The sequence below is a fragment of the Microcaecilia unicolor genome, chromosome 4 (genome assembly GCF_901765095.1).
Source record: "Microcaecilia unicolor chromosome 4, aMicUni1.1, whole genome shotgun sequence".
Taxonomy (NCBI): Eukaryota; Metazoa; Chordata; class Amphibia; order Gymnophiona; family Siphonopidae; genus Microcaecilia; species Microcaecilia unicolor.
Window position 1 is genome coordinate 151597783 of NC_044034.1, and position 24765 is coordinate 151622547.

The window sequence follows — 24765 nt, forward strand, 5'->3', positions numbered from 1 at the left end:
GGGTAAACCATTTGTTTTTGAAACTTCCCTCAGGGTTTTAGGGCAGTGGAGTACCAAGGGTAGGTCAGTGGGGGTGGTCCGCCCTGGGTGCACACCGTAAGGAGGTGCAGGGAGCAGCTGCACAGCAGTATGCTTCGCCGGTTCCCTGCACCCTCTGACGTTACTTCCTGTTCCAGGGTAGTAACTTTCCTGCACCCCCAGGAGGTAAGAGCGATGCGCTTAGGGGAAGGGGTAGAAGTGATTTGCGGGGGGGGGGGGGGGGGGGTGGTTAATGCGCTGTGGGGATGGGGGCGCACCAGCGATCCGCCCTGGGTTTAGCCGACCTAGGAACACCATCTGTCTATGGCAGATCAGATTAAACGATTCAGAATATGTTGGTCAAACTGAGACAACTTCGGTATATAAAAAAATGAATAGATCAGGAAAACTTTCAGCAAGTGTTGGTGTTGTTGCATCTCCATTACTGTAATTCATTGTATATGGGCTGCTCGGAGGCATCTTTGAGGCATCTGCAGGTTTTGCAGAATACTTTGTCAAAGTTGGTGGTAAGCGCAGTTCGGATCGGGCAAACTACTACTACTATTTATCATTTCTATATCACTACTGGATGTACGCAGCGCTGTACACTAGATATAAAGAGGCAGTCCCTGCTTGATAGAGCGTACAATCCAATTAGGACAGACAAACTGGACAAATAAGAGATAAGGGAATTACTAAGGTGGGAATGATAAAACATGGATACTGAACAAGTGAGAGAGGATTAGGAGTTAAAAACAGCATAAAAAATGGAGCTTGACGTACTGGCTCAGGAAATCTATTCCAGGCATATGGTGCAGCAAGATAAAAGGAACGGAGTCTGGAGTTTGTGATGGAGGAGAAAGATGCCGATAAGAGAGATTAACCCAGTGAACAGAGTTCCCAGGGAGGAGTGTAGGGAGAGATAAGAGTGGAGAGGTTCTGAAGAGCTGCATAGTGAATGCACTTTAAATCAGTAAGAGGAGTTTGAACTGTATGCGGAAACAGATAGGGAGCCAATGAAGTGACTTGAGGGAGAGGGCTAATGTAAGCATAGCGACACTGGCAAAATATAAGTCATGCAGCAGAATTTTGAACATATTGAAGAGGAGAAAGATGGCTTAGTGGGAGACCTGTGAGAAGCAAGTTGCAATAGTTTTAGGTGAGAGGTGATAAGAGTATGGATAAGGGTTCTGGGAGTGTGCTTAGAAAGGAAAGGATGAATTTTGGTGATATTATAGAGAAAGAAACGACAGATTTTAGCAGTCTGTTGAATATGTGCAGAGAGGGAGGGGTCGAAGATGACCCCAAGGTTACGAGCTGATGAGACAGGGAAGATGAGTGTGTTATCCATAGAGAATGGGGGAAGAGGAGAGGTTGGCTTAGGGGGAAAGATAAAAGCTCAATCCTGGTCATGTTTAGTTTCAGATGGCGCTGAGACTACTGCTGGGTTGCTGCAGTAATCTGGCAGTACTTCCGTTTTAATGGGCGGTAAGCCCGCATTGGACTTACCACCACTTTGTAAAAGGACCCCTAAATTATTATATTTTAACTGTGTTCCTATTCACGTAAAATAGCAATAGCAGTGTACCTTACCTAATGTCTTGTCTTTTTTTTAGAACACACTCATTCAAGAGGTAGAAAATGCAAAGAAACTTATCGAAGAAACTCAACATGAGAAGGTAAGTCTTTCACCTGGTGCTTTCTCTGTGGATGCTTGTGTGTGCATGTTTTTTCGATCAGTTTCATATTTCACTTTGCTTCCTAGCATGCCATGCAAGGCAATTTACATTTTCTAGCTTTGCCATTGATTGTTGGTAATGTCTTTATATCCTAATCTGCCTTTGTAATAAAAATTCTTCAAGCGAGCATCTTTTAAATTGGCTTAACTTTACAAGGCTTGCCTTTTGGTATTTCATTCCCTTGCAGGATCAGCTGCTGTTAGATATTGAAGCTATGAGATCAGAAAATGAGCAGATAAGAATAAGGGCTGCTTCTCTTCATCACAGGTAAACAACACTTGCCATGTATTTTGTTTCTTCAAGGTTGTCCTGTGATCTCGCCAGTACACTTCAAAGTTATGTAAATATCTGTAATTTCCAAGAGGGAAATTAATTTGCTTAAAAGCTGAGAAACAGTGGTGTTAATAGATTGACTGCTGTTTTCTTTCATGTTTAAGTAGGCCTCATTTGGGCAGTGTGCCAGATTTCAGATATGCTTTGGCACCTTCCTCCATTCCAGACAGCCATGTTGACTCCTACAGTACCTCCTCTGTGTTACGCCGACCTCAAAAAGGCCGTTTGGCAGCTCTTCGGGATGAACCCTCAAAGGTAGTGCAATGCTTGTTTTAGAGGCTCAGTTAAAGTGTTTTTTTCTCATCGTAATATCCGCATTCTTGTTGTTGAAACAGCCATTTATGATCACATTCAGAGTGTACTGTAGATTTCTAACTCCTGCTTACAGACAATTTTGCTAGTTATTGTATGCTTATATGTTAAGCATTCAATGATGTTGCTAGTGAATACTATACCACAAGTATTCACCACTTGAATGAGATGCTTTACTATTTCTACATGCAGAAGATCATAAAGAGGATAATTTTATAAAGCATTTGTGCACTTAAAATGTTGATTTATATGTGTAAATGGGTTCTTGTACATTTAGGTCACATCTAGAAATAAGCATGCTCGGGGCTGGAGTTTGGCTAGACGTAGGTGGAGTTGCGATTTACCCATGTATTTTACAAAATATGTGCCATCATGCATATTGTACACGCATACATTGCTTTCTCTCGAGCTTGCTAAATGTTCACATCTTCAGTCTAGCTGTGATTTCTTTAGGATTTATGATAGTATTTTATAAAGACATATACACACCTGTGTGTCTTTATCAAATAGGTACATTTTCTGCCCCATTAACCTAAGTGACCTGTTATAAAGTTACCCTCATGAAGGACAATTCTGTAAGCTAGATGCTTACATTTTTGTATGCGTAAATATTAAGAAGGATGACTTATATATGTACATGTGCATTATAAATACTAATATTCTGCCTAAGCACTGTTCTGCAAAAACTCACATACCCCCAGATTCTATGTAGTGCGACTTAAGTTGCGTATGCAAATCCGGTTGTATTCTGGATTTGCGCATGCAACTTAGTTAACAAGCCAATCGGTGTCAACAATTGCCAATTAAAAAGTAATTATTGATGCTAAATGGCATTAATTCAAATTTACACACAGAACTGTCTAAGCTTATTCTGTAACGTGATTTGCGTAAATTCTAAGTTGCATAGTTGAAAATGGGGTGTGGCCATAGGCATTTCTACAATCTATGCGCATGGTCATAGAATACACCCGATCCACACCTGATTTATTTGGCGTAACTGCCCACAACTAAATTTAGTCGCGCAGATGGACGCTTGACGTATTCTGTAAACCGCATGGAAATTTAGGCTTATTCTATAAAGTATGTCTAAATTTAGGCATATTTTATAGAATGTCTAGTCATATTTTGTTTTGACACCAATTTTTTAGGCATGATATATAGAATCTAGTCCATAGTGCATATTTGCAAGGGCGGGGGGCATGCACAGGGATGCAGCACAGATGAGATATAGGCAGGGCTCCCACATGCACATAACTTGTAGAATACTGTAAACTAAGCACCTTCCTGCCACACTTATGCCAGTTTCCATGGCTGGTGTAAATGCAGACACTGAGATGTTAAGCACATTGACACTGGACTACACTAGGATTCTGTAGCGGAACCTGGGTGCCTGGGCTCCTACCAAATAGCCTCAAGGTGCCTAAATGGAGGCACCCAGTTACAGAATGCCCTCTAACTAAGGAATTCTAGAAATGGTGCAGAAGCGAAAGGGGACTGAAACAACAGATTGGCACACAAATATGCTTACATGCCCAGTTATAGGTTAACGCCTGTTTTCATACGTGGTCATGGGAGGGGCATGGGTGGGCATTCTGAACAATTGTGCGCAGTTATAGAATACCACAGATCCGCACCCAGATTGCGTGCCAGGATTTACACCAGGTTTATGCCCAAAGTTGGGTGCTGAGTTCATCACCCAACGCCATTCTATAAAGAGTACTCATCCCGGAGCACCATATATAGAATTGCGCTGGATGCCAGTGTTTTCCAGCGACCAAATTTGTCACCATTTACTGAATCCAGCCTTAAATGTCTCAATTAGACTGCCAATAAACTATACAAACTGGATTAAATTGAAAATTTTCCATCAATAAAGATAAGTTGCAGAAGTCAAGTGAGTCAGTAGTAGGTTTTCTGCAGAGCTGATCTTGTTTTTTTCTTGCCGTCCTCTATTGCTTTCTGGATGGACAACCACAGCACGTAAGTCTGAGGTGCTGCAGTTCCTATAGCAAATCCTGAACCTTTCTCCCTTACCTCTATTTTCCTGTCTATATTTCTGTTTATGTCCTATCTGATTTATTATTATTGTGAACTGTGATATCGGTACTTTCTATACAGTGGTATATCAAAAATAAACCATAACGCAGCTTCAAATTTCATCCCACTAAGCTTAAGTAGTTAGAAAATTGGTTTTGTGTAAAAAAAACAGGTGCAGACTCTTAATGAGCAGGATTGGGAGCGTGCACAGCAAGCAAGTGTCTTAGCAAACGTAGCCCAAGCTTTTGAGAGCGATCTTGATGTCTCTGATGTGGAAGATGACCGGGACACTATATTCGACTCGGTTGACCTGTTATCTCCAAGTGGACAGGCTGATGCGCAAACTCTAGCCATGATGCTCCAAGAGCAACTGGATGCAATCAACAAAGAAATCAGGTATATGCCCCAAGTGTTCTATCGGGGGGGGGGGGGGGGAGGAATAAAATTCAGTAAAGAATTTATAGATATGATATTTTGAACTACTTCTTTGAACATTACAACTTTGTAGAATTGGATTGAGATTTCCAAGTTCAAGCTCAAGGTGAGTTAGTCAGGTGCGCTAGTTGTTTTCCCACCCAAGTGTGACTATCCAGCTTCTGTTTCTGTTGCCATTGCACTGGAGAGACAGGCATATTGTTGCATACGTTGTTTCACTGTCCTAACCTTTGGTTCTTTTAGGGAAAGGTGTGGGAAATTATTACTAATATGTTACTTAAGAAGGATTCTCTCTCCTATTCAATAAAATCTAAGTTTTAACGTGAAGCAGTGGAGGTTTAAGCAACTGTTCCAAAATTACAAGAGTTGTAAGTGGAGGAAGCAGGATTTAATGCTAATATGTTAGAGGGCTCTCATGGATTTCTTGATGGAAAGTTAACTGTTCTTCCTCCATTGGAGTGGGCTGTATAATTTGAGAATGAAATATTTTCCTTTTTTTTTTTTTGTTTCATAAATTGCTTATGTTTCCTATGCATTGTAAAAAGATGGAAATTTAAAAAAGGATGGGGCATTGGATAAGCAAAGTGAGGAGAGCTGCCAATTATACCTTTTCAGAGGAATTTTTGTAGGGCAGAAGGATGACTCAAGGGTATCCCCTTTCGCCTCTGTTACTGAAGTCTTGTGCTGGAGCCCCTGTTGATTGCTATCTGGCAATATAAGGCAACAAGTAATTGCAAATTGTGAGCAATGGATACAAGCTGGCTGCCTGTGTGAACAGTGTCATGCTGTTTTTCACACATCCTAAGGCATCCCTGCTGGCATTGTTTAATCTTGTCTATGGATTCTCTAATTCACTGGAATACAAGGTAAATTTGGGTTTAAACTGAAGTTATGTCTCTGAGGGGAAGATGCACTAAAGACTCGTTAAAGCCCTTCCCTTACCGATTCCCTTAGCGAATCGGTAACAAACGGGCATGCATCAAGGAAAAGGAATGCAAATGAGCTGCTCGTTGTAGCTCACGTGCATTCTCTATTCCATCGATAAACAGTCGGCTGGTCAAGCATGCGCAGAGCAGCCAAGCGTTATGCTGGCTGCTCTGCGCATGCCAAATACGCCTCTGTGCCGCCCGAAAGGAAGACGCTGCGCCGCTCACCCCCTCCACGACCTGCTGCAGGAAGGCTCCGATGCGGCTCGATCCTAGCAAGTGCAGTTGAGGACGTCCATCCAAAAAGACGTCCTTTTTGTACGTCGTTCCCCCCCCCCCCCCGGCAATAATAAAAACATCCTTTTTGGATGTGCTTCACCCAGCTGAGAGACCTGGAAGTCTCTGATCCAATCACAATGCGTTGTTTTTTTTTTTTTTTACCATTTATAGAAGTTTTTCAATCCCTTGCCGCCCCAACGAGAGAGGTACAGACCTCTCGTTAGATTTTACACGGTTAGGCAATCGGAAAACGGTAGTGCATCTCATTACAATACGGTTTCTACACATTATAATACTAATTTGCTCATCTGCATTCCGTTTTCATTAGCTGCTACCGTAATCGGAAAATGGCTGGGAGAAGCCTTTAGTGCATGCCAGGGTTTACTACTTGCTCGTTAATGGCTCATTAAGTTTAGTGCATCTGGCCCTGAGGAGCTACCATGGGGATATAGGAGGATATGGATTTAAGTGAGCCCCTAGGAGCTAAAATAGGAGAAATTTTCCATGAAGATGTATAAAAAATGATCCAGATGACAAATGTATGAATAAGATATTAACTCTGTTAAATAACACCACATACAAGAGTCCCCACCCCCTATTGTGACTTCTTTCTGCTGCTCTCTGCTTCCTACCATTTTTCAACAGCCCTACGAGTATGTATGTCTGTACCTCCCCCAAAAAGTGACAATAACTTTCATCTGTTAGTTTTTATTTGGCATGGACCAAGAGGCCAAAGCTCAGAAGTAAACACGGGCACTAGAGGCCATTAGCACCAGACTAGCACCTGTGTTTACCAGTGCACAATTCTCAAAAGGCCCTCCAGTGGGAAGGAATAGCGCATATGGCATGCAAATATAGGCAGAAATATGTATATGAGGTAATCTGTTCCCATACGATGAGCCGAAGAAAGCACACCTCACAAGGGTGCTCTTACCACTTTTTAAATCCTACACCAACTCCGAGCTGGTGTTAGGGTGTCCAGGGTACCTTGAATCACGATATGTTGCCGTGGCCAAACTTTAAGGACTTGTTGTGTCAACCAAGGTTAAAGAAGAACAAAAAGAAAAATATGATTGAAGTTTCTGAGAAAAAAGGTGGGGGGGGGGGGGGGGGGGAGTGGGGAAGTGGTAGGCAAAGTTTGCATATCCAAGACTAGCCAGAAAAGTGTGACATTCGTTGAGATGCATTAATGACCTTTTCAAATATATATTTCAATTTCCAATGGAAATAATTTAGAGAGAAAGGCTGTGACAGCATAAAACTAAACATGAGTAGAGGAAAAAAGGATCTAAATGGTTTCAGTGTTAGATACATTCCAGATCCATCTAAAACCATCTTTTTGCAGAATTCCCAGTGGTGGCTAAAAAGATGGGGGTGAGACACAAGATGTGACAATTAAGCCCCAGTTATGAGTGTTAAATTTGTGTTCTGAAGAACCAATGAGCGAAGCCTGCATCTTACCTGTTATTCCCCTCACATTGCAGCTGCTGGCCTCGTGCCGCCTCCTCCTGGCCGTGCAGGGCTCCCTCTTGTATGCATGTGCTGGGCATGTTTCCCTCCCCCCCTCCTTTACTTCTCAATGCTCAACACTAATAGCGTGCATAAAATTTGTATGCCATTAGCATTGAGCATTGGGAAGTTCTTTTGTGTTGCTGTTTGGACGGGAGCTGTTTTGAGCATCAGGGCCCAAGTGAGATACAGTTTTTCTTGGTAATGTTCCAGTGCCTCTGAGAATTTCTGAGCTGTGAGAGCTGTTCTGCTGCTGCTCTGTTGGACAGACTTTGGAAAAGAGGACAGGAATTGCAGATGGGAGGCAGCTCTAGAATATAAAGAGAATTCTTTTAAACTCAAGATACTTCCACATGGGTGGGTAAGGGCTGAGCATTACAGAAATGTTCGTTTAGTGTAATAATACTTTTTTGATATCTCGTGTTTTGTATGTCTCTCTCCTGTACTCTTACAGTGGTAGAACTAGAATTACCTAGGATAATCTTTTGGCTGTGGAGAGAGTGAAAAAAAGGTCATATGCGGCTGTGGGAGGATAAAATTCTTTCTGCTTGACTTTTGAATCCGGTTGACATGGTACTTTAATCAGTTTGGTGTCTAGTAGTGATAGCTGCTCCTAGTGATAGTAGCTGCCAGGTGCCATTCACTATAGAGCAGTCTCACCTTTGCCAGATGTGCATCACTTCTTATTGTATTCACCCTTTGAAGCCACCATGTTTACAGGTAGTTGAGGGGAATGACTCATCAGTGAGGATGAGCACAGGAGGAGGAGGTGGAGGCTGGTTTAATAGAATAGCTAGAAACAACAGAAGTATTTGTGATAGCTTTACATCAACTCAAGCAATTTCCGAGTTAAAGGTTTAGTGTACTTCTATCATTTCTTATCTGATTTGTGCTGGGGAAGGCACAAGTGTCAAAGCAGGGACAGGAAGAGAGACCAGTCATTGAAACCTAATGAAATTTACACAGTTTGTGGACCCATAATCCTTGTTTGGCCTGAGTGAGGCATGTAGGAATGGACTGGAGTCTTCCAGGTTAAGAATATAAGTACATCTGCCTTATTAAATATGTTCTTAACCTATGACAAAACTTAATCTCTAAAAGTATGTAGTCCATCCAGGAGTCTTCTACATCACTGAAAAGCTTTTTTTATTTAAGTAACATAAGGTGCTCTCCTAGAAAGTAAATATTCCAAGGATGCATGTAATTAAAATATGCTACTGAACGAGCATGCCTGAGATCACTTGGCACCCAGCTTGATTTAATCGAGCAGAACTGCATGTAAATTTCATCACATACAATAGTCTTTGGGATGGGGAGCAGTGCTGACTGATAAATAGGCAGGAGATTCTAGCCACTGTAATACATGTGATAGCCTATTACAGTATGGAGGTGATGCCAAAGCAGTTTTTGTTTTCAGACTGATACAAGAAGAAAAAGAAACTACGGAGCTGCGGGCAGAGGAAATCGAAAGTCGGGTAGGGAGTGGAAGCTTGGACAATCTTGGACGATTCAGGTCATTGAGTTCAATCCCACCGTATTACCCAGGTTCCTCTCCACCTGGCAGCGGCCACTCCACACCGAGGAGAATCCTGCATAGTCCTGCCCGGGAAGTGGATAGATTAGGAGTCATGACTCTTGTAAGTGCCATCCAATCTCTTCTTAATTTCAAAATGCAAAAAAATTGGAATGCAAATGTCGTGCTTAAAGCCATAAACTAGTTGGTTTCCTAGAAAGAAATTAATATGGGAAGTAGATTGTCAGGATCTGATGCCATTAACAAACATGATGCACACATGACACAAAATATTAACTTGAGCTTAATCCATCATTGTTTTTTAGAAATAGTTACTTTATTATTTAATTTCTGAGCAAGGTTTGATTTTTTAACATTTGCGGTAGCCTCAAATATGCTAGAACAAATAATTTTGACATTCTCCGAGGACAAGCAGGCTGCTTGTTCTCACTGATGGGTGACGTCCACGGCAGCCCCTCCAATCGGAATCTTCACTAGCAAAAGCCTTTGCTAGCCCTCGCGCGCCGATGCGCACCGCGCATGCGCGGCCGTCTTCCCGCCCGAAACCGGCTCGTGCCGGCCAGTCTTCTTTTGTCCGCGCTCAATACGGTCGTGTTTCGCCGTTCGTGCCCCGGAAAGTTGACCTCGCGCGTCGTTTTCGACTCGTTCTTTGAGAGAAAAAAATTAAGAGAAGTGTTTCGGGAGGAGACCTTTTGGTTTTTTTCCTTTCCCGTATTTCGAGCTTTTCGCCCCAGTAAGTTTTCTTTCGTCGTCGGGGTAGGCCCTAGTTAGGCCTCGGTCGAAGTTTTCTTCTCCCTATTTTTGTGGTGCCATTTTCGCCATTTCGACTTTTGATCTCGCCGGCGTGATTTTTCCGCCCATGACATCGAAGTCTCCCAGCGGCTTCAAGAAGTGCACCCAGTGCGCCCGGGTAATCTCGCTCACTGACAGGCACGCGTCGTGTCTTCAGTGTCTGGGGGCTGGGCACCGCCCTCAGGCCTGTAGTCTGTGTTCCCTTTTACAAAAGCGGACTCAGGTGGCGAGGTTAGCCCAGTGGAACATCTTGTTCTCGGGCTCTTCGTCGGCATCGGCACCGGGGGTATCGAGTGCATCGTCGTCGTCAGCGCCCGGACCTTCATCCTCGCCCCTGATTGCATCGAGTGCATCGAGGCATCGGCCCTCTGCATCGGGGCGACATCGGAAGGCTGCGTCGGCGTCGGTGGTGTCGAGACCTCCTCGTTTGCTGATGTCGTCGGACGGTGGTGCTTCGTCTGGAGTGCAGGTGAGGGCTGTCCATTCCCCTGCTGGTGGCGGTGAGCCTTCGGGTGGGTCTCCCCCTACCCTGAGGGCTCCTGCGGTACAGCCCCCCCGAGACCGGCCCTCTTCGGTCTCGGCCCCGAGGAAGAGACGGCTGGATTCTACGTCCTCCTCGTCGGTGCCGGGAAGCGCCGGTGATGTGCTTCGCTCCAAAAAATCGAAGAAGCATCGACACCGGTCCCCTTCCCGCGTCGGCACCGAGAGCTCTGGGTCGCCGAGGGAGTCAGCACCCAGCAGGCATCGGCACCGAGAGGACCGCTCACCCTCTGTCCAAGAGGTGTCGATGCGCTCCACTCTGGACAGCCCGGAACAGCTTCCACGCCCGGAACAGACTCTGACATCGACGCCTGCATCGACTTCCATGCCTTTTTCTGCAGCCACTCTGAACGAGAGTCTCCGGGCCGTTCTCCCAGAGATTCTGGGAGAGCTGTTGCGCCCTACCACTCCGGTACCGGGGGTGCTTGCGCCACCGGTACTGTTGAGTGAGGCGCCGGCTGGCCCATTGCCCGGGGTGACTGCGGCCGCCTCCCAGGAAGGCTCCCCGACTACGTCGGTGGAGGGAGGTTTGCCGGTGCGGGCGAGGGAGTCTACCTCTCGACGCCTCCACCGTGGCCGTGGTTCCACGGAGTCGAGCCGGGCACGGTTGCAGACACAGGTTCGTGAACTTGTGTCTGACACCGATGGTGAGGCCTCGTGGGAAGAAGTGGAAGACATCAGATATTTCTCTGACGAAGAATCTGAGGGTCTTCCTTCTGATCCCACTCCCTCTCCTGAAAGACAGCTTTCTCCTCCCGAGAGTCTGTCTTTCGCTTCCTTTGTCCGGGAGATGTCTATGGCCATCCCCTTCCCGGTGGTTGTGGAGGATGAGCCCAGGGCTGAAATGTTTGAGCTCCTGGACTATCCTTCTCCACCTAAGGAAGCGTCCACAGTACCCATGCATCATGTCCTCAAAAAGACATTGCTGGTGAACTGGACCAAACCATTAACTAATCCCCACATTCCCAAGAAGATCGAGTCCCAGTACCGGATCCATGGGGACCCAGAGCTGATGCGCACTCAGTTGCCTCACGACTCTGGAGTTGTGGATTTGGCCCTAAAGAAGGCCAAGAGTTCTAGGGAGCATGCTTCGGCGCCCCCGGGCAAGGACTCTAGAACCCTGGACTCCTTTGGGAGGAAGGCCTACCATTCTTCTATGCTCGTGGCCAAAATTCAGTCCTACCAGCTCTACACGAGCATCCACATGCGGAACAATGTGCGGCAGTTGGCGGGCTTGGTGGATAAGCTCCCCCCTGAGCAAGCCAAGCCTTTTCAGGAGGTGGTCAGGCAGTTGAAGGCGTGCAGAAAATTCCTGGCCAGAGGGGTGTATGACACCTTTGATGTTGCGTTCAGGGCCGCTGCTCAAGGTGTGGTGATGCGCAGACTCTCATGGCTGCGTGCCTCTGACCTGGAGAATAGTATCCAGCAGCGGATTGCGGACTCGCCTTGCCGTGCGGATAATATTTTTGGAGAGAAAGTCGAGCAGGTGGTAGAGCAGCTCCACCAGCAGGACACCGCTTTCGACAAGTTCTCCCGCCGACAGCCTTCAGCCTCTACCTCTACAGGTAGAAGATTTTTTGGGGGAAGGAAGACTGTTCCCTACTCTTCTGGCAAGCGTAGGTACAATCCTCCTTCTCGACAGCCTGCGGCCCAGGCTAAGCCCCAGCGCGCTCGCTCTCGTCAGCAGCGTGCGCCTCAGCAAGGCCCCTCGGCTCCCCAGCAGAAGCAAGGGACGAGCTTTTGACTGGCTCCAGCAGAGCATAGCCGCCATCCAAGTGTCAGTGCCGGGCGACCTGCCAGTCGGAGGGAGGTTGAAAGCTTTTCACCAAAGGTGGCCTCTGATAACCTCCGATCAGTGGGTTCTCCAAATAGTCCGGCAAGGATACACCCTCAATTTGGCCTCAAAACCTCCAAATTGCCCACCGGGAGCTCAGTCTTACAGCTTCCAGCACAAGCAGGTACTTGCAGAGGAACTCTCCGCCCTTCTCAGCGCCAATGCGGTCGAGCCCGTGCCATCCGGGCAAGAAGGGCTGGGATTCTATTCCAGGTACTTCCTTGTGGAAAAGAAAACAGGGGGGATGCGTCCCATCCTAGACCTAAGGGCCCTGAACAAATATCTGGTCAAAGAAAAGTTCAGGATGCTTTCCCTGGGCACCCTTCTCCCCATGATTCAGGAAAACGATTGGCTATGCTCTCTGGACTTGAAGGACGCCTACACGCACATCCCGATACTGCCAGCTCACAGACAGTATCTGCGATTTCAGCTGGGCACACGTCACTTCCAGTACTGTGTGCTACCCTTTGGGCTCGCCTCTGCACCCAGAGTGTTCACCAAGTGCTTGGCTGTAGTGGCAGCGGCACTTCGCAGACTGGGGGTACACGTGTTCCCATATCTCGACGATTGGCTGGTGAAGAACACATCCGAGGCAGGAGCCCTGCAGTCCATGCAGATGACTATTCGCCTCCTGGAGCTACTGGGGTTTGTGATAAATTACCCAAAGTCCCATCTTCTCCCAGTGCAGAAACTCGAATTCATAGGAGCTCTGCTGGATTCTCGGACGGCTCGCGCCTATCTCCCAGAGACGAGAGCCAACAACTTGTTGTCCCTCGTCTCGCGGGTGCGAGCGTCCCAGCAGATCACAGCTCGGCAGATGTTGAGATTGCTGGGCCACATGGCCTCCACAGTTCATGTGACTCCCATGGCCCGCCTTCACATGAGATCTGCTCAATGGACCCTAGCTTCCCAGTGGTTTCAGGCTGCTGGGGATCTAGAAGACGTGATCCACCTGTCCACGAGTTTTCTCGAATCCCTGTATTGGTGGACAATTTGGTCCAATTTGACTCTGGGACGTCCTTTCCAAATTCCTCAGCCACAAAAAGTGCTGACCACGGATGCGTCTCTCCTGGGATGGGGAGCTCATGTCGATGGGCTTCACACCCAAGGAAGCTGGTCCCTCCAGGAACGCGATCTGCAGATCAATCTTCTGGAGTTGCGAGCGATCTGGAACGCTCTGAAGGCTTTCAGAGATCGGCTGTCCCACCAAATTATCCAAATTCAGACAGACAACCAGGTTGCCATGTACTACGTCAACAAGCAGGGGGGCACCGGATCTCGCCCCCTGTGTCAGGAAGCCGTCAGTATGTGGCTCTGGGCTCGCCATCACGGCATGGTGCTCCAAGCCATATATCTGGCAGGCGTAAACAACAGTCTGGCTGACAGGCTGAGCAGGATTATGCAACCTCACGAGTGGTCGCTCAATTCCCGTGTAGTGCGACAGATCTTCCAGGTGTGGGGCACCCCCTTGGTAGATCTCTTCGCATCTCGAGCCAACCACAAAGTCCCTCAGTTCTGTTCCAGGCTTCAGGCCCACGGCAGACTGGCATCGGATGCCTTCCTCCTGGACTGGGGGGAGGGTCTGCTGTATGCTTATCCTCCCATACCTCTGGTGGGGAAGACTTTGTTGAAACTCAAGCAAGACCGAGGCACCATGATTCTGATTGCTCCTTTTTGGCCGCGTCAGATCTGGTTCCCTCTTCTTCTGGAGTTGTCCTCCGAAGAACCGTGGAGATTGGAGTGTTTTCCGACCCTCATCACGCAGGACGAGGGGGCGCTTCTGCATCCCAACCTCCGGTCCCTGGCTCTCACGGCCTGGATGTTGAGAGCGTAGACTTTGCCTCTTTGGGTCTGTCAGAGAGTGTCTCCCGCATCTTGCTTGCTTCCAGGAAAGATTCCACTAAGAGGAGTTACTTCTTTCTATGGAGGAGGTTTGCCGTCTGGTGTGACAGCAAGGCCCTAGATCCTCGCTCTTGTCCTACACAGACCCTGCTTGAATACCTTCTGCACTTGTCTGAGTCTGGTCTCAAGACCAACTCTGTAAGGGTTCACCTTAGTGCAATCAGTGCATACCATTACCGTGTGGATGGTAAGCCGATCTCAGGACAGCCTTTAGTTGTTCGCTTCATGAGAGGTTTGCTTTTGTCAAAGCCCCCTGTCAAGCCTCCTACAGTGTCATGGGATCTCAATGTCGTTCTCACCCAGCTGATGAAACCTCCGTTTGAGCCACTGAATTCCTGCCATCTGAAGTACTTGACCTGGAAGGTCATTTTCTTGGTGGCAGTTACTTCAGCTCGTAGAGTCAGTGAGCTTCAGGCCCTGGTAGCCCAGGCCCCTTACACCAAATTTCATCATAACAGAGTAGTCCTCCGCACTCACCCTAAGTTCTTGCCAAAGGTTGTGTCGGAGTTCCATCTGAACCAGTCAATTGTCTTGCCAACATTGTTTCCCCGTCCTCATTCCTGCCCTGCTGAACGTCAGCTGCACACATTGGACTGCAAGAGAGCATTGGCCTTCTATCTGGAGCGGACACAGCCCAACAGACAGTCCGCCCAATTATTTGTTTCTTTTGATCCCAACAGGAGGGGAGTGGCTGTGGGAAAACGCACCATATCCAATTGGCTAGCGGATTGCATTTCCTTCACTTACGCCCAGGCTGGGCTGGCTCTTGAGGGTCATGTCAAGGCTCATAATGTTAGAGCCATGGCAGCGTCGGTAGCCCACTTGAAGTCAGCCACTATTGAAGAGATTTGCAAAGCTGCGACGTGGTCATCTGTCCACACATTCACATCTCATTACTGCCTGCAGCAGGATACCCGACGAGACAGTCGGTTCGGGCAGTCAGTGCTTCAGAATCTGTTCGGGGTTTAGAATCCAACTCCACCCCCCTAGGCCCATGTTTGTTCTGTTCCAGGCTGCACTCTCAGTTAGTTGGTAAATTTTTTAGGTCAGTCTCAGTTATGTCCTCGCCGTTGCGAGGCCCAATTGACCATGGTGGTTGTTTTGAGTGAGCCTGGGGGCTAGGGATACCCCATCAGTGAGAACAAGCAGCCTGCTTGTCCTCGGAGAAATCGAATGCTACATACCTGTAGAAGGTATTCTCCGAGGACAGCAGGCTGATTGTTCTCACAAACCCGCCCGCCTCCCCTTTGGAGTTGTGTCTTCCCTTCTCTTTGTCTTGCTACATATGAGACTGGCCGGCACGAGCAGGTTTTGGGCGGGAAGACGGTGCGCATGCGCGGTGCGCATCGGCGCGCGAGGGCTAGCAAAGGCTTTTGCTAGTGAAGATTCCGATTGGAGGGGCTGCCTTGGACGTCACCCATCAGTGAGAACAATCAGCCTGCTGTCCTCGGAGAATACCTTCTACAGGTATGTAGCATTCGCTTTGTATAGAATTGTGATTGTTTTGCCCAACAGACTTTTGAATTCAGTCTTACTTGAACTGTCCTTCATGTCTTTTTATTGTGCAAAATCCGTCATAATTTTCAGAAATTAAATAACTGTCTACAAAAGTTGGTGAAGCACAATTAAAAGTGATATTTTTCTTTGGTATTGTGGGTTCATGTGAAAGTTTGTTACTTCGTTGTGATGTTTAGGAAGCCTGTGAACCTTGATTTAAAAGAAAATACTGTAGTTTAATTTACACAGGGCCAGCTGTAGCCTAACTGATGCCCTATGGAAAAACAAAATTCCCCTCCCCCCAGTTGATAGCACCTTGCACAGCTTTCCCCTTCAACAGTACATATGTTTTTGTGTGTGTATCAAGAGCGAACAGGTTCAATCCTTAAGGACATGAGCAGGTTAGGTTTTCAGGGTATCGCTAATTAATATGGCATGTCTCTTGCATGTTCCTTAGAGAGATCCTGCAGATCTGACCTATTTATGGCCCTCAAGGCCAGAAACGTCTGCATCCCTGATCGCTCTCCCTCTCATTATCTAGAAAGAGAGAGTGATCCATATAGATATAGATCTATATATAGATAGAAGATTTATGTTTAAATCTGTTTATTGACTTAACATACAGAATAGAAAGCTTTCATCATCCTTCAGTCAATAACAGCACATCAATAACAGAACTAGTACAACAGACAACTGTCGGTGTTTCTTCCGACGTCAAATAGTTTTTGGTTTTCTCCCCATGCAGCCCCCCCCCCCTCCCTCCTCGTAGATAGAAGATTTAAAAGACTTTTTTCTTAGCATTGTTATGTATACTGTAATGTATGTTATGCATATTATGGTATATTTGATTGTCTTTACGGATTACTATAAACTGCTTTGGGTTGTCCTTTGGTAAGGCGGTACATAAGCTTGAAATAGAAACAGAAATAAGCTGTCCATGTAGTCATTTTGTAGGGCTTGCACTCTATTGCAGTTTTGTTCGGCAGTATTTTTGCAGTGTCATTGTGTGCCCAAGAGCAGGCTGCAGCTCCATCAGAGTCCATTGACCAGCTTGTAAGAGCAGTGCTTACCCCCTTTGCCCATGTCTGAATACTACAGCTTTTTCAGTAATTATGGTGATCAAATTTACTAATAAAGCTTAATATCTAACAAATTGTATGTGTGTTTAATTTTGTATTTTAATATTAGGGGTAGAGCATTGTAGATTCCTTAATGAAACGTCTGTTTTGTCTTTGGTGCATTGTCAGCCCTTACACACAATTACTTCTGTTTCATGTTCTATTACAGTAATGGTAAAACTTTTAAACTCTTGGAGTCTCTCTTGGTCATAAATTTTATATGCACCAAGATGGAGAATTATAACTTATGGGGAAAAAGTTTGATCCTGCTTGCTGACAATGCGTCTTTATCATCTATTTTTAGTTCATATTTTCCTTTTTTATTATTTTAGCCTTCATCTCAAGATTCATTTTTAATCCAGACCTCAGTTACCCATCAGTCTGTAGTTTATTCATCCAACTCCCCTCCCAGTTCCACCCCATCATATAATGAGTCTTCACAGCAGTCCCAGGTAAAGCATTAAATCAATGGAAGCACTCCTGGTTTGGGATTCATAGCGGTGCTGCTTTCTACTACTTTCTGTTGCTTCACTGTCTGTGCTAAGCTTGACTTTGTTTCAGTGAAAGAGCTTTCTGTTGGAAAAGGGAAATTCAGCCCACTGGGGGATTGCTCCAGTAGCTTACCTCCATCATTTTTTGTGGGGATGGGGGTGGGCTTCCACCTCAGCTGAGACTAGGATCTGGTACTATGAGCCTTCATATAGATCTACCCCAGGTTTCACATTCCCCACCTCAGCTCTACCATCACAGCAAACAGCTCTCTCTATACCATAGACCACAAACTGCAGCTCCCCATGGAATTCAGTTGACATAGACTTTGTCTGCTGATCTACAGGGCATGATCAATTTCTTGATCTCCCCAGCCCCCAGTTTGTGCCCCTCCCACAAACTGCTGTGAGCACTGCCTCCATGGCATCCCTGCTGGCCCCAAAGAGCAGAGTCCAAACCCAGCTCCTCTGAATAGCAGTGCAGAGTATATGCCACAAGAATGGTACTTTTTCCACTTTTTGTTATGGCTGTGTGTTTTTCAGTTTAACCTTTGCATACATAAAAACATGCAGTACTAAAAGCAATAAACTGTGAAGTAGCATAACCCTTAACTTGTGTCACTAGCTAGATATAAATTTCCATTACATTCTTTCCAATCTGAAAATCTACAGTGTAAGCTTTGTACTTAATTGCTGGTTTTCAAATGTCATCATAAGCCCCAAAATCTAGATTCAGACATCAAAGGGCTGAGGTTTGCTCATTAAGTACCAAAGGTTTCGACTGTGTTGTGGTTTACCATAAACATTCTTTCTCTTAATCTCTCTTCTACGCATGCATCTGTCAGCCTAGTGATTTAAGGAAGCATCGGAGAAAGGTAAAGTGTTTACCAATTTCATGCACAGTTCTAACCTGGTGGTCTGCTTCAGGGATGAGGGGTTGTCTTTCCTGTTATATACATCTGTGTATGTTTATACAGACAGCATGCTTTTGTCTGAAATCAAATGTCATATTTGTAAATAGTCCTGCAAGTCATATGGTTCATACTTGTAAAGAATATTCTATGAGGCATTTTTGAAATGAGAAAGCACTGAAAAGGAATTACTCATAACCACTAGAAACCTAAAATCATTCCCAAACATTGAGGCCTGTTTACTAACCTGTGATAATGCATAAATTGAAATTGATGCCAAGTGCACATTTAAAAGATGTTATTTATAGCTCAGAGAAAAGGGGAATCAGTAACTTTTTCTGAGAGATGATGCTGTCAGGATCCCCACTCTCCAGTGACATTTAAAGGGTCATGAAGCTCTATCTTAAAAACCCTGCTTTCTAGTGCAGAATCTCATCTCCTTCACCAAAATACTAAAAAATCACAACCTCTCATTTCACTGCTGGCCCAGCCTTTCAGATGGCTTTTTCTCCCCTCCCCCCCCCCCCCCCCCCCCCCCCTTCTGGAGGAACCCTCTTGGATCTTGAATGGGGCATGGGCAATTCCCAGTCACTCCTGCTCTGCCAGCACTAGAATCTAAAATGGTGCTGGATGACAGAAGGCTCCCCTTTGACCTTAGAGCTTGTAAAATCTGAAATTTCCAGATTTCTGTAAAAGTCATGGTGAACTAGCAAAGTTTTCTTGTTAATATTTGCACTATATATTTCAGCCTTAATTTGAATAGACGTTGAATAGACAATCTTAATCTGAAGATATTTTAAACACAAATTTCTATTACTTAGCTTTCCACTATTCCAGAGCCTATGAGATACTTGTCTGTCATCCACCAAATGGAGATAGAGAACTGAAAACTGAGCTGAGACGTGTCTCTCTTGGCATCCTGGACAACTCCTCAGTATTTTTTTTTATCTCCAGCAGGTGGATGGACTCACATTTCAGACTCTTGTTATGAGTGATTTGCTCCTGGTCCAGTTGGTAAGCTGATTCCCAGATGAGCTTTAGGGGTGGCTTGAGTCTGCAGGGTCATATCTTGAGGTCTTCAGATCCTCGTCTCCGATGCCCTGCGAATTTACTATTTCTTCCCTCTCTTCACCTCTCCCCTGTTTTCTGTGGAGCTCTCCTTTTCCAGCACAGCAACCTTAAAAAAAAAAGAAAAAGGTTTACTGGAGAGTATGGGACAATCCTGAGCCTCTTTCTCGTGTGTGATAGGACTTGTGGAGACTGAGCTTGGGGGGGAGCAGCCAGCAGTGTTAAGTCCTACTTAAGTTTGACTTGGATCCGCTTGGAGGGCTGCAAGTTCTGCTTGGTGCAGGGGAAGAATCCTGATTCACCATTTGGGATACGTTGAGCTGTGCTGGTGATAGTCGGGGTGAATGGTGACTCCTGTGGAGGCAGTTAAGTGGTGTTCCTGCTAAGGGACTTGGCAGTGGGCGTCAGGGCGTTGCAGTGCATGCAAGCTGGGAATCCTGCGGAACACAGAGGAAATGGTCGTCGGCAACACATCGGATTTTGAGGAGCATATGAATATACCAGGGTCTTCAGGACTGGTATGCAGTTTGATACAGGAGAGCGTGGAAACGGTTGCCATTTTGTTGGGGACCAGCTGGCAGTGAGGAACAGACTCTGGCTGATCACACATGAAGCACAGCCTAAGTGCCGAACAGAGCATAGCTGCATCAGGATCTTTATTTTCTCCAGAGTTTATATTGCTCTTACATCTGGCCTGTTTACTGAAGCATACCCTACCGACCCAACATAAACGCCTGAACTCAGCAACACACCACCACCAAAGTTCATAATGGTATTACACAACTCTTCCGTTGTACGATTCCTTTATGTGATCCTACAACATGAATCTTATCCTTCCACAACATCACCTTGTATTTGTTTACTCTGGAGTCTGCAAACAGCTCTCCAGCACTATGTAAGCCACATTGAGCCTACAAATAGGTGGGAAAATGGGATACAAATGTAATAAATAAAGCAGGGACAGAGAGTTACCGTAAGGTTCTTCAGTTTCTCGCCCGCTACTCCGCCGGCTCCTAAGAGATCTTGTTTAGACCTCCAGGAGTGAACAGATGAGGCTATCTCTGCTTCCCCCTCCTTGACTGATGTGAGCTCGGTCTATTCAGAGAAGCCATTGTTGAAGGAGCCGTTAGAGGAGGGAGAACTCCCTCCTGAGGATGGGGATTATCCAAAACTACTGAGGTTGTTTCATAAAGAGGAGCTTGGTGCTCTTACTTCTGAGGCACTGGGGGTGCTTTCTATTGAGAAGCCTTCTGCTTCAGCATCAGAAGTTCCATCTTTGTCAATCATGAGGGGGTTTTAGAGGTCCTTCTAAGGCCTTCCTACTCTCAGCCCCACGTCCAGCGAGACTTATTCTGCTGTTATCAGGTCCTGAATGTCAGAATGCATTGGGAAGAGCAGTGTCTTGCCTCTACCTGTTAATTCCGGAGGAGAAAAAGAAACTACAGCTTCCCAGGGTGGACTCCCTGGTTATGGTCATGACATAGGAAGACCACCTTACAGGATAGGAAGCTAGAAGGTTCTCTGAAACAAGCCTTTGAAATGGCCTCTTTGGGTTTTCAAGCGACAGTGTGCACGTGTCAAGAGCATGCCTGAAGTGGCATCAGCACTCAGCAATACAAGACTGGCACCATAATGCCCAGCTGGAAGCGGGGTTGGCCTACTTGACGGATGCTATTTATGACATGTTGCAAGTTGCGGCCCACAGCATGTTTATGGCTGTAATGGCATGGCAGCAACTCCGGTTGTGGCATTGGGCAGCAGATGCAGCGTCAGACTCATCTAGTTAAAAAACCCTTTCGGGGCAAGTGGCTATTTTGAGAAGATCTTTGTAACTTAGTGAAAGAACTGGAGGAAACTAAGCCACAGTGGTTGCCAGAAGATAAGCTCAAAGCCTCCGGTCATCCATCTTCAGGGGGCTCTCTGTTTCAAAATGGCAGATTGGACAGGGCTGGTCATCAGCGATGTAGTCAGAAGTCCCGCTTTCAGGCATGCCAATCTTTCCTTTGTGCGGACAGTCCTCCTCTGTCAGCTAGAGGTCCCAATGCTTCCAGAGCTATGCAATGATGCAAGGCTGGTCCAGTCTTCTCTTCCTCTGATGGGAAGACGTCTTCAGGAATTTTGGGAGGGGTGGGCCAAAATCATGTCAGACCAGTGGGTTCTGAATATTCTTACAGAAGGTTACAAGTTTGAGTTCTCCTGCCCTGGCAGTTCTCTCTTCTTGCAGTCTCCTTGTCAAAAGAGAACCAAAGCGGTCGAGATTCAGACTACTGCAGATTCCTTGCTGGCACTCTGGGCTATTCCAGTTCCACAACCGAACAGAGACTAGGCAGATACTCCTATTTACTTCATTGTCCCAAAGAAAGAAGACACCTTTTATCCGGTCTTAGATCTCAAAGGTCTAAATCGCTGCCTCTGAGCTTCCCGCTTTTGCATGGAAACACTAAGAACAGTCAGCCTCAATTCAAGGGGATGAATTTCTCACCACCCTTGATCTCAAGGAGGTGTTCTTGAATTTACCCATATGGCCGCCACATTGGAGGACCTCTCTGCCTGAGATCCTGAAAGCACTATCCTCCCTTACCCAGTTCAAAACAGACTTAGATGCATTTGTTTTTGGAGGCCTTCAGTCAGTAACCAGAGAAGTGGCTTGACTCGCATGTATTTTTTCCTGCCCCTTTGTCTTGACTTTACTCCCTCTCTCTCTTTCCTTTCAGATACTGTAGTCCTTCCCTGGCTCCTCTTGTATCTATATGTTTTATATGTGGTGCATATAATTTTTGATCCTATTTTCTTTTTTCCTGCCGTTAGATTGTGAGCCGCTCAAACACCTGTTTGATGGGTGGAAAAGAAAATCCTTAATGAACTTGAAACTTTCTACATTTTCTGTCACTGGGCCATCACTTCCAGTTCAGGGCTTTGCTCTTCGGTCTCATCATGGCTCCAAGAACGCTTTACCAAGGTTATGGCGGTGGCGGCAGCCTTCCTTCAGTACCAGGGAATCGGAATTCACCCGTATCTTGACGACTGGCTCTTTTGTATATCGTCCTATTTGGACAGCGTTGCTACTACAAAGTTGTCAGTTTTCTGTTGCTGGGTTGGTTCAGAAGAGCAGACTAACTTCTTCGCAGACACCGGAGAATCTGGGCATTCTATTCAACACAGCATAGGAGAGGATCTTACTCATGTACACAGGAGGTTGAAGATAGTTTAACAGATTCATCTTCTTGGTCAAGGCAGGCCCAGGGTCTGGGGTCAGTGGGGCTCATATGCAGCTGTTACAGGAATTTCTTCTTAGCCGTGGTCTCCGATGTCACAGAAATATGACCTTCATCTTCCTTGGATGCGGGTTGCCAGACAGAGTATGCTGTGGTGGTGGTCACCCACCAGTTTCTGATAACACAATGGGTGGTGGTGACAACAGATGCCAGCAAGTTGGGTTGGGGATCTCATTACAAGTTCGATCTTGCACAGGGCACCTGGACAGAACAGGAGTCTAAGAGGTCAATAAATCGCTTGGAACTCAGGACAGTGCAGAATGCCTTATGTGATTTTGCTCCCTTCCTGGCAGGGGCCCTTGTCAGAGTTTTCTCCTACAATGCTGTGATGGCAGTAGCTTATATCAACAAGTAAGGTGGGACCTGCGGTCATCCGATGGCAGTGGAAGCAGCCTCCCTCATGAGCTGGGCAGAGAAAAATCTTCTCTGCTTGTCAGCATCTCACATTGCGGGGTCCTTGAATGTGGAGGCGGACTTTCTCAGCAGGCACTCCTTGGACCCAGGAGAATGGGAACTATCCAGCCAGGGGTTTCAGCTGATAGTGGACTGATGGGGTTCTCTGCTTCTGGATGAAGACAAAAAGGAATGCCAAAGTACCCAAGTTCTTCAGCCATTGGAAAGAACCAGGCTTGATGGGGATCATGCCTTACTGTAGCCCTGGCTGGAGACATATCAGCTGTCTATCTTCCCTTCTTGACCCATGGTAGGCTACATGTTGAAAAGGATTGTATTGCACCGCGGTCAAATAATTCTTGTATCCCCAGATTGGCTGCAGAGGCCATGGTACACGGACCTGATTAGACTGCTGGACGGGGGTCTTCTCCGTTTCCTACAGGTATATGGCCAACTGAAGCAAGGCCCAGTGCTCATGGAGGATCTGTGTCCCTTTGGTCATATGGCTTGGCCATTGAAAGGGCTTGGTTGCGAGAGAGAGGTTATTCTGATTCGGTCATTACTACCTTGCTTCAGGCTTGGAAACGCTCTACATCCATGGTGTATGTTACGGACTGAAGGGTTGGTGTTCTGAGCACGGATTTTCTCCCTTCTCTGCTCAGATCACGTACATCCTAGCATTTCTCCAGGCAGGCCTTCAGAAAGGATTGGTGGTGGTTTCTCTAAAAGAGATGAAAGATGGAAGAATCATCTTTTTCATTTTTTGATTCTTCCATCTTTCATCTCTTTTGTCTATTCTTAAAATTATTTTTTTTAAATTGTATCTACAAAATGCAATGTATTGATGGTTGTAGCTCATCTGTTTTTTATTGTTTTCTATTGTATATTAATGTTGTTTTAAATTGATATGTTTTAAATTTATTTGTTTTATTTAGACTCCTGACACAGGCCAGTTGGGCCAAAACACAGCTGTGTCGAGTCATACTACCTCAATAAATCCATAGTTTTATCATTATTTTTGTGTCGTCTGTTTTTTTTTTTTTTGTGTGTCATCTTCGCTGTTTTTGGTAATTGAAGGAGACATCATGTCAGCTTATTTGCTTGCGGGGAAGCAGGCTCCTCAGGCCTACATTCTAGGAGGCACATAGCAACATCTTGGACAGAGACTACCTTTCTGTCTCTGGTGACTATTTGTTAGGCAGCGATGTGGTCTGTACTGCATGCCTTTGCCAGGCGCTACAAGGTGGATATTGAGGCATGCTCGGAAGCCAGTTTTGGGGCTTTGGTCCTCAAGGCGGCAGTGCCAGGATCCCACCCACTCTAGGGATGTCTTTTGAGCATCTCGCAGGTTCTGGAATAGTGGGAACCTACGTAATGGAAGGAGAAATTAGATCTTACCTGATCATTTTCTTTCTGTTAGTCCTTCCCACTATAATGACTGTCACCTTGCATGGTGCTTCCTGCATATCTCTTGTTCTCTACAATTTGTCCAGAAATGAGAGGTCCACACGTTTGCTTATCTGGTTAGTGTTAGGTTAGTGAGTTCTTTAAGATTGTTGTGTTTGTTCTGAGTTTTCTCCTTACTGCTTGTCTATGTAAATACTGAGGAGCTGGACTGGATGCCAAGAGAGAGATGACTCAGCTCAGTTTTCAGTTCTCTGTCTCCACCTGCTGGTGGTGGATGGACACAACTATCCCACACATTCTTGAATAGTGTGAATGACTAATGGAAAGAAAATGATCATGTAAGACCTCATTTCTCCTTAACACGGAAAAATGGCCTAACTCAGGACATACTAAACCATTTTGCATTAGTTTTGCCATT

The 24765-nt window shown here is 46.1% G+C and overlaps 1 protein-coding gene across 8 annotated transcripts in view; it reads left to right on the forward strand.

Annotated features, from left to right (window-relative positions):
* The window catches only part of PPFIA1 (PTPRF interacting protein alpha 1), a 155786-nt gene that overhangs the window by 86416 nt on the left and 44605 nt on the right, over positions 1 to 24765 (forward strand). For 4 of the 8 annotated variants that reach the window (XM_030200741.1, XM_030200744.1, XM_030200743.1 and 1 more), the window contains exons 12-17: positions 1635 to 1697; positions 1945 to 2024; positions 2195 to 2345; positions 4612 to 4835; positions 9006 to 9225; positions 17138 to 17257. In XM_030200741.1, coding sequence (XP_030056601.1) covers positions 1635 to 1697; positions 1945 to 2024; positions 2195 to 2345; positions 4612 to 4835; positions 9006 to 9225; positions 17138 to 17257 — 858 coding nt within the window. The remainder of the gene's footprint in view (positions 1 to 1634; positions 1698 to 1944; positions 2025 to 2194; positions 2346 to 4611; positions 4836 to 9005; positions 9226 to 17137; positions 17258 to 24765) is intronic. The other 4 variants (XM_030200746.1, XM_030200747.1, XM_030200748.1 and 1 more) reach the window with 2 other exon arrangements.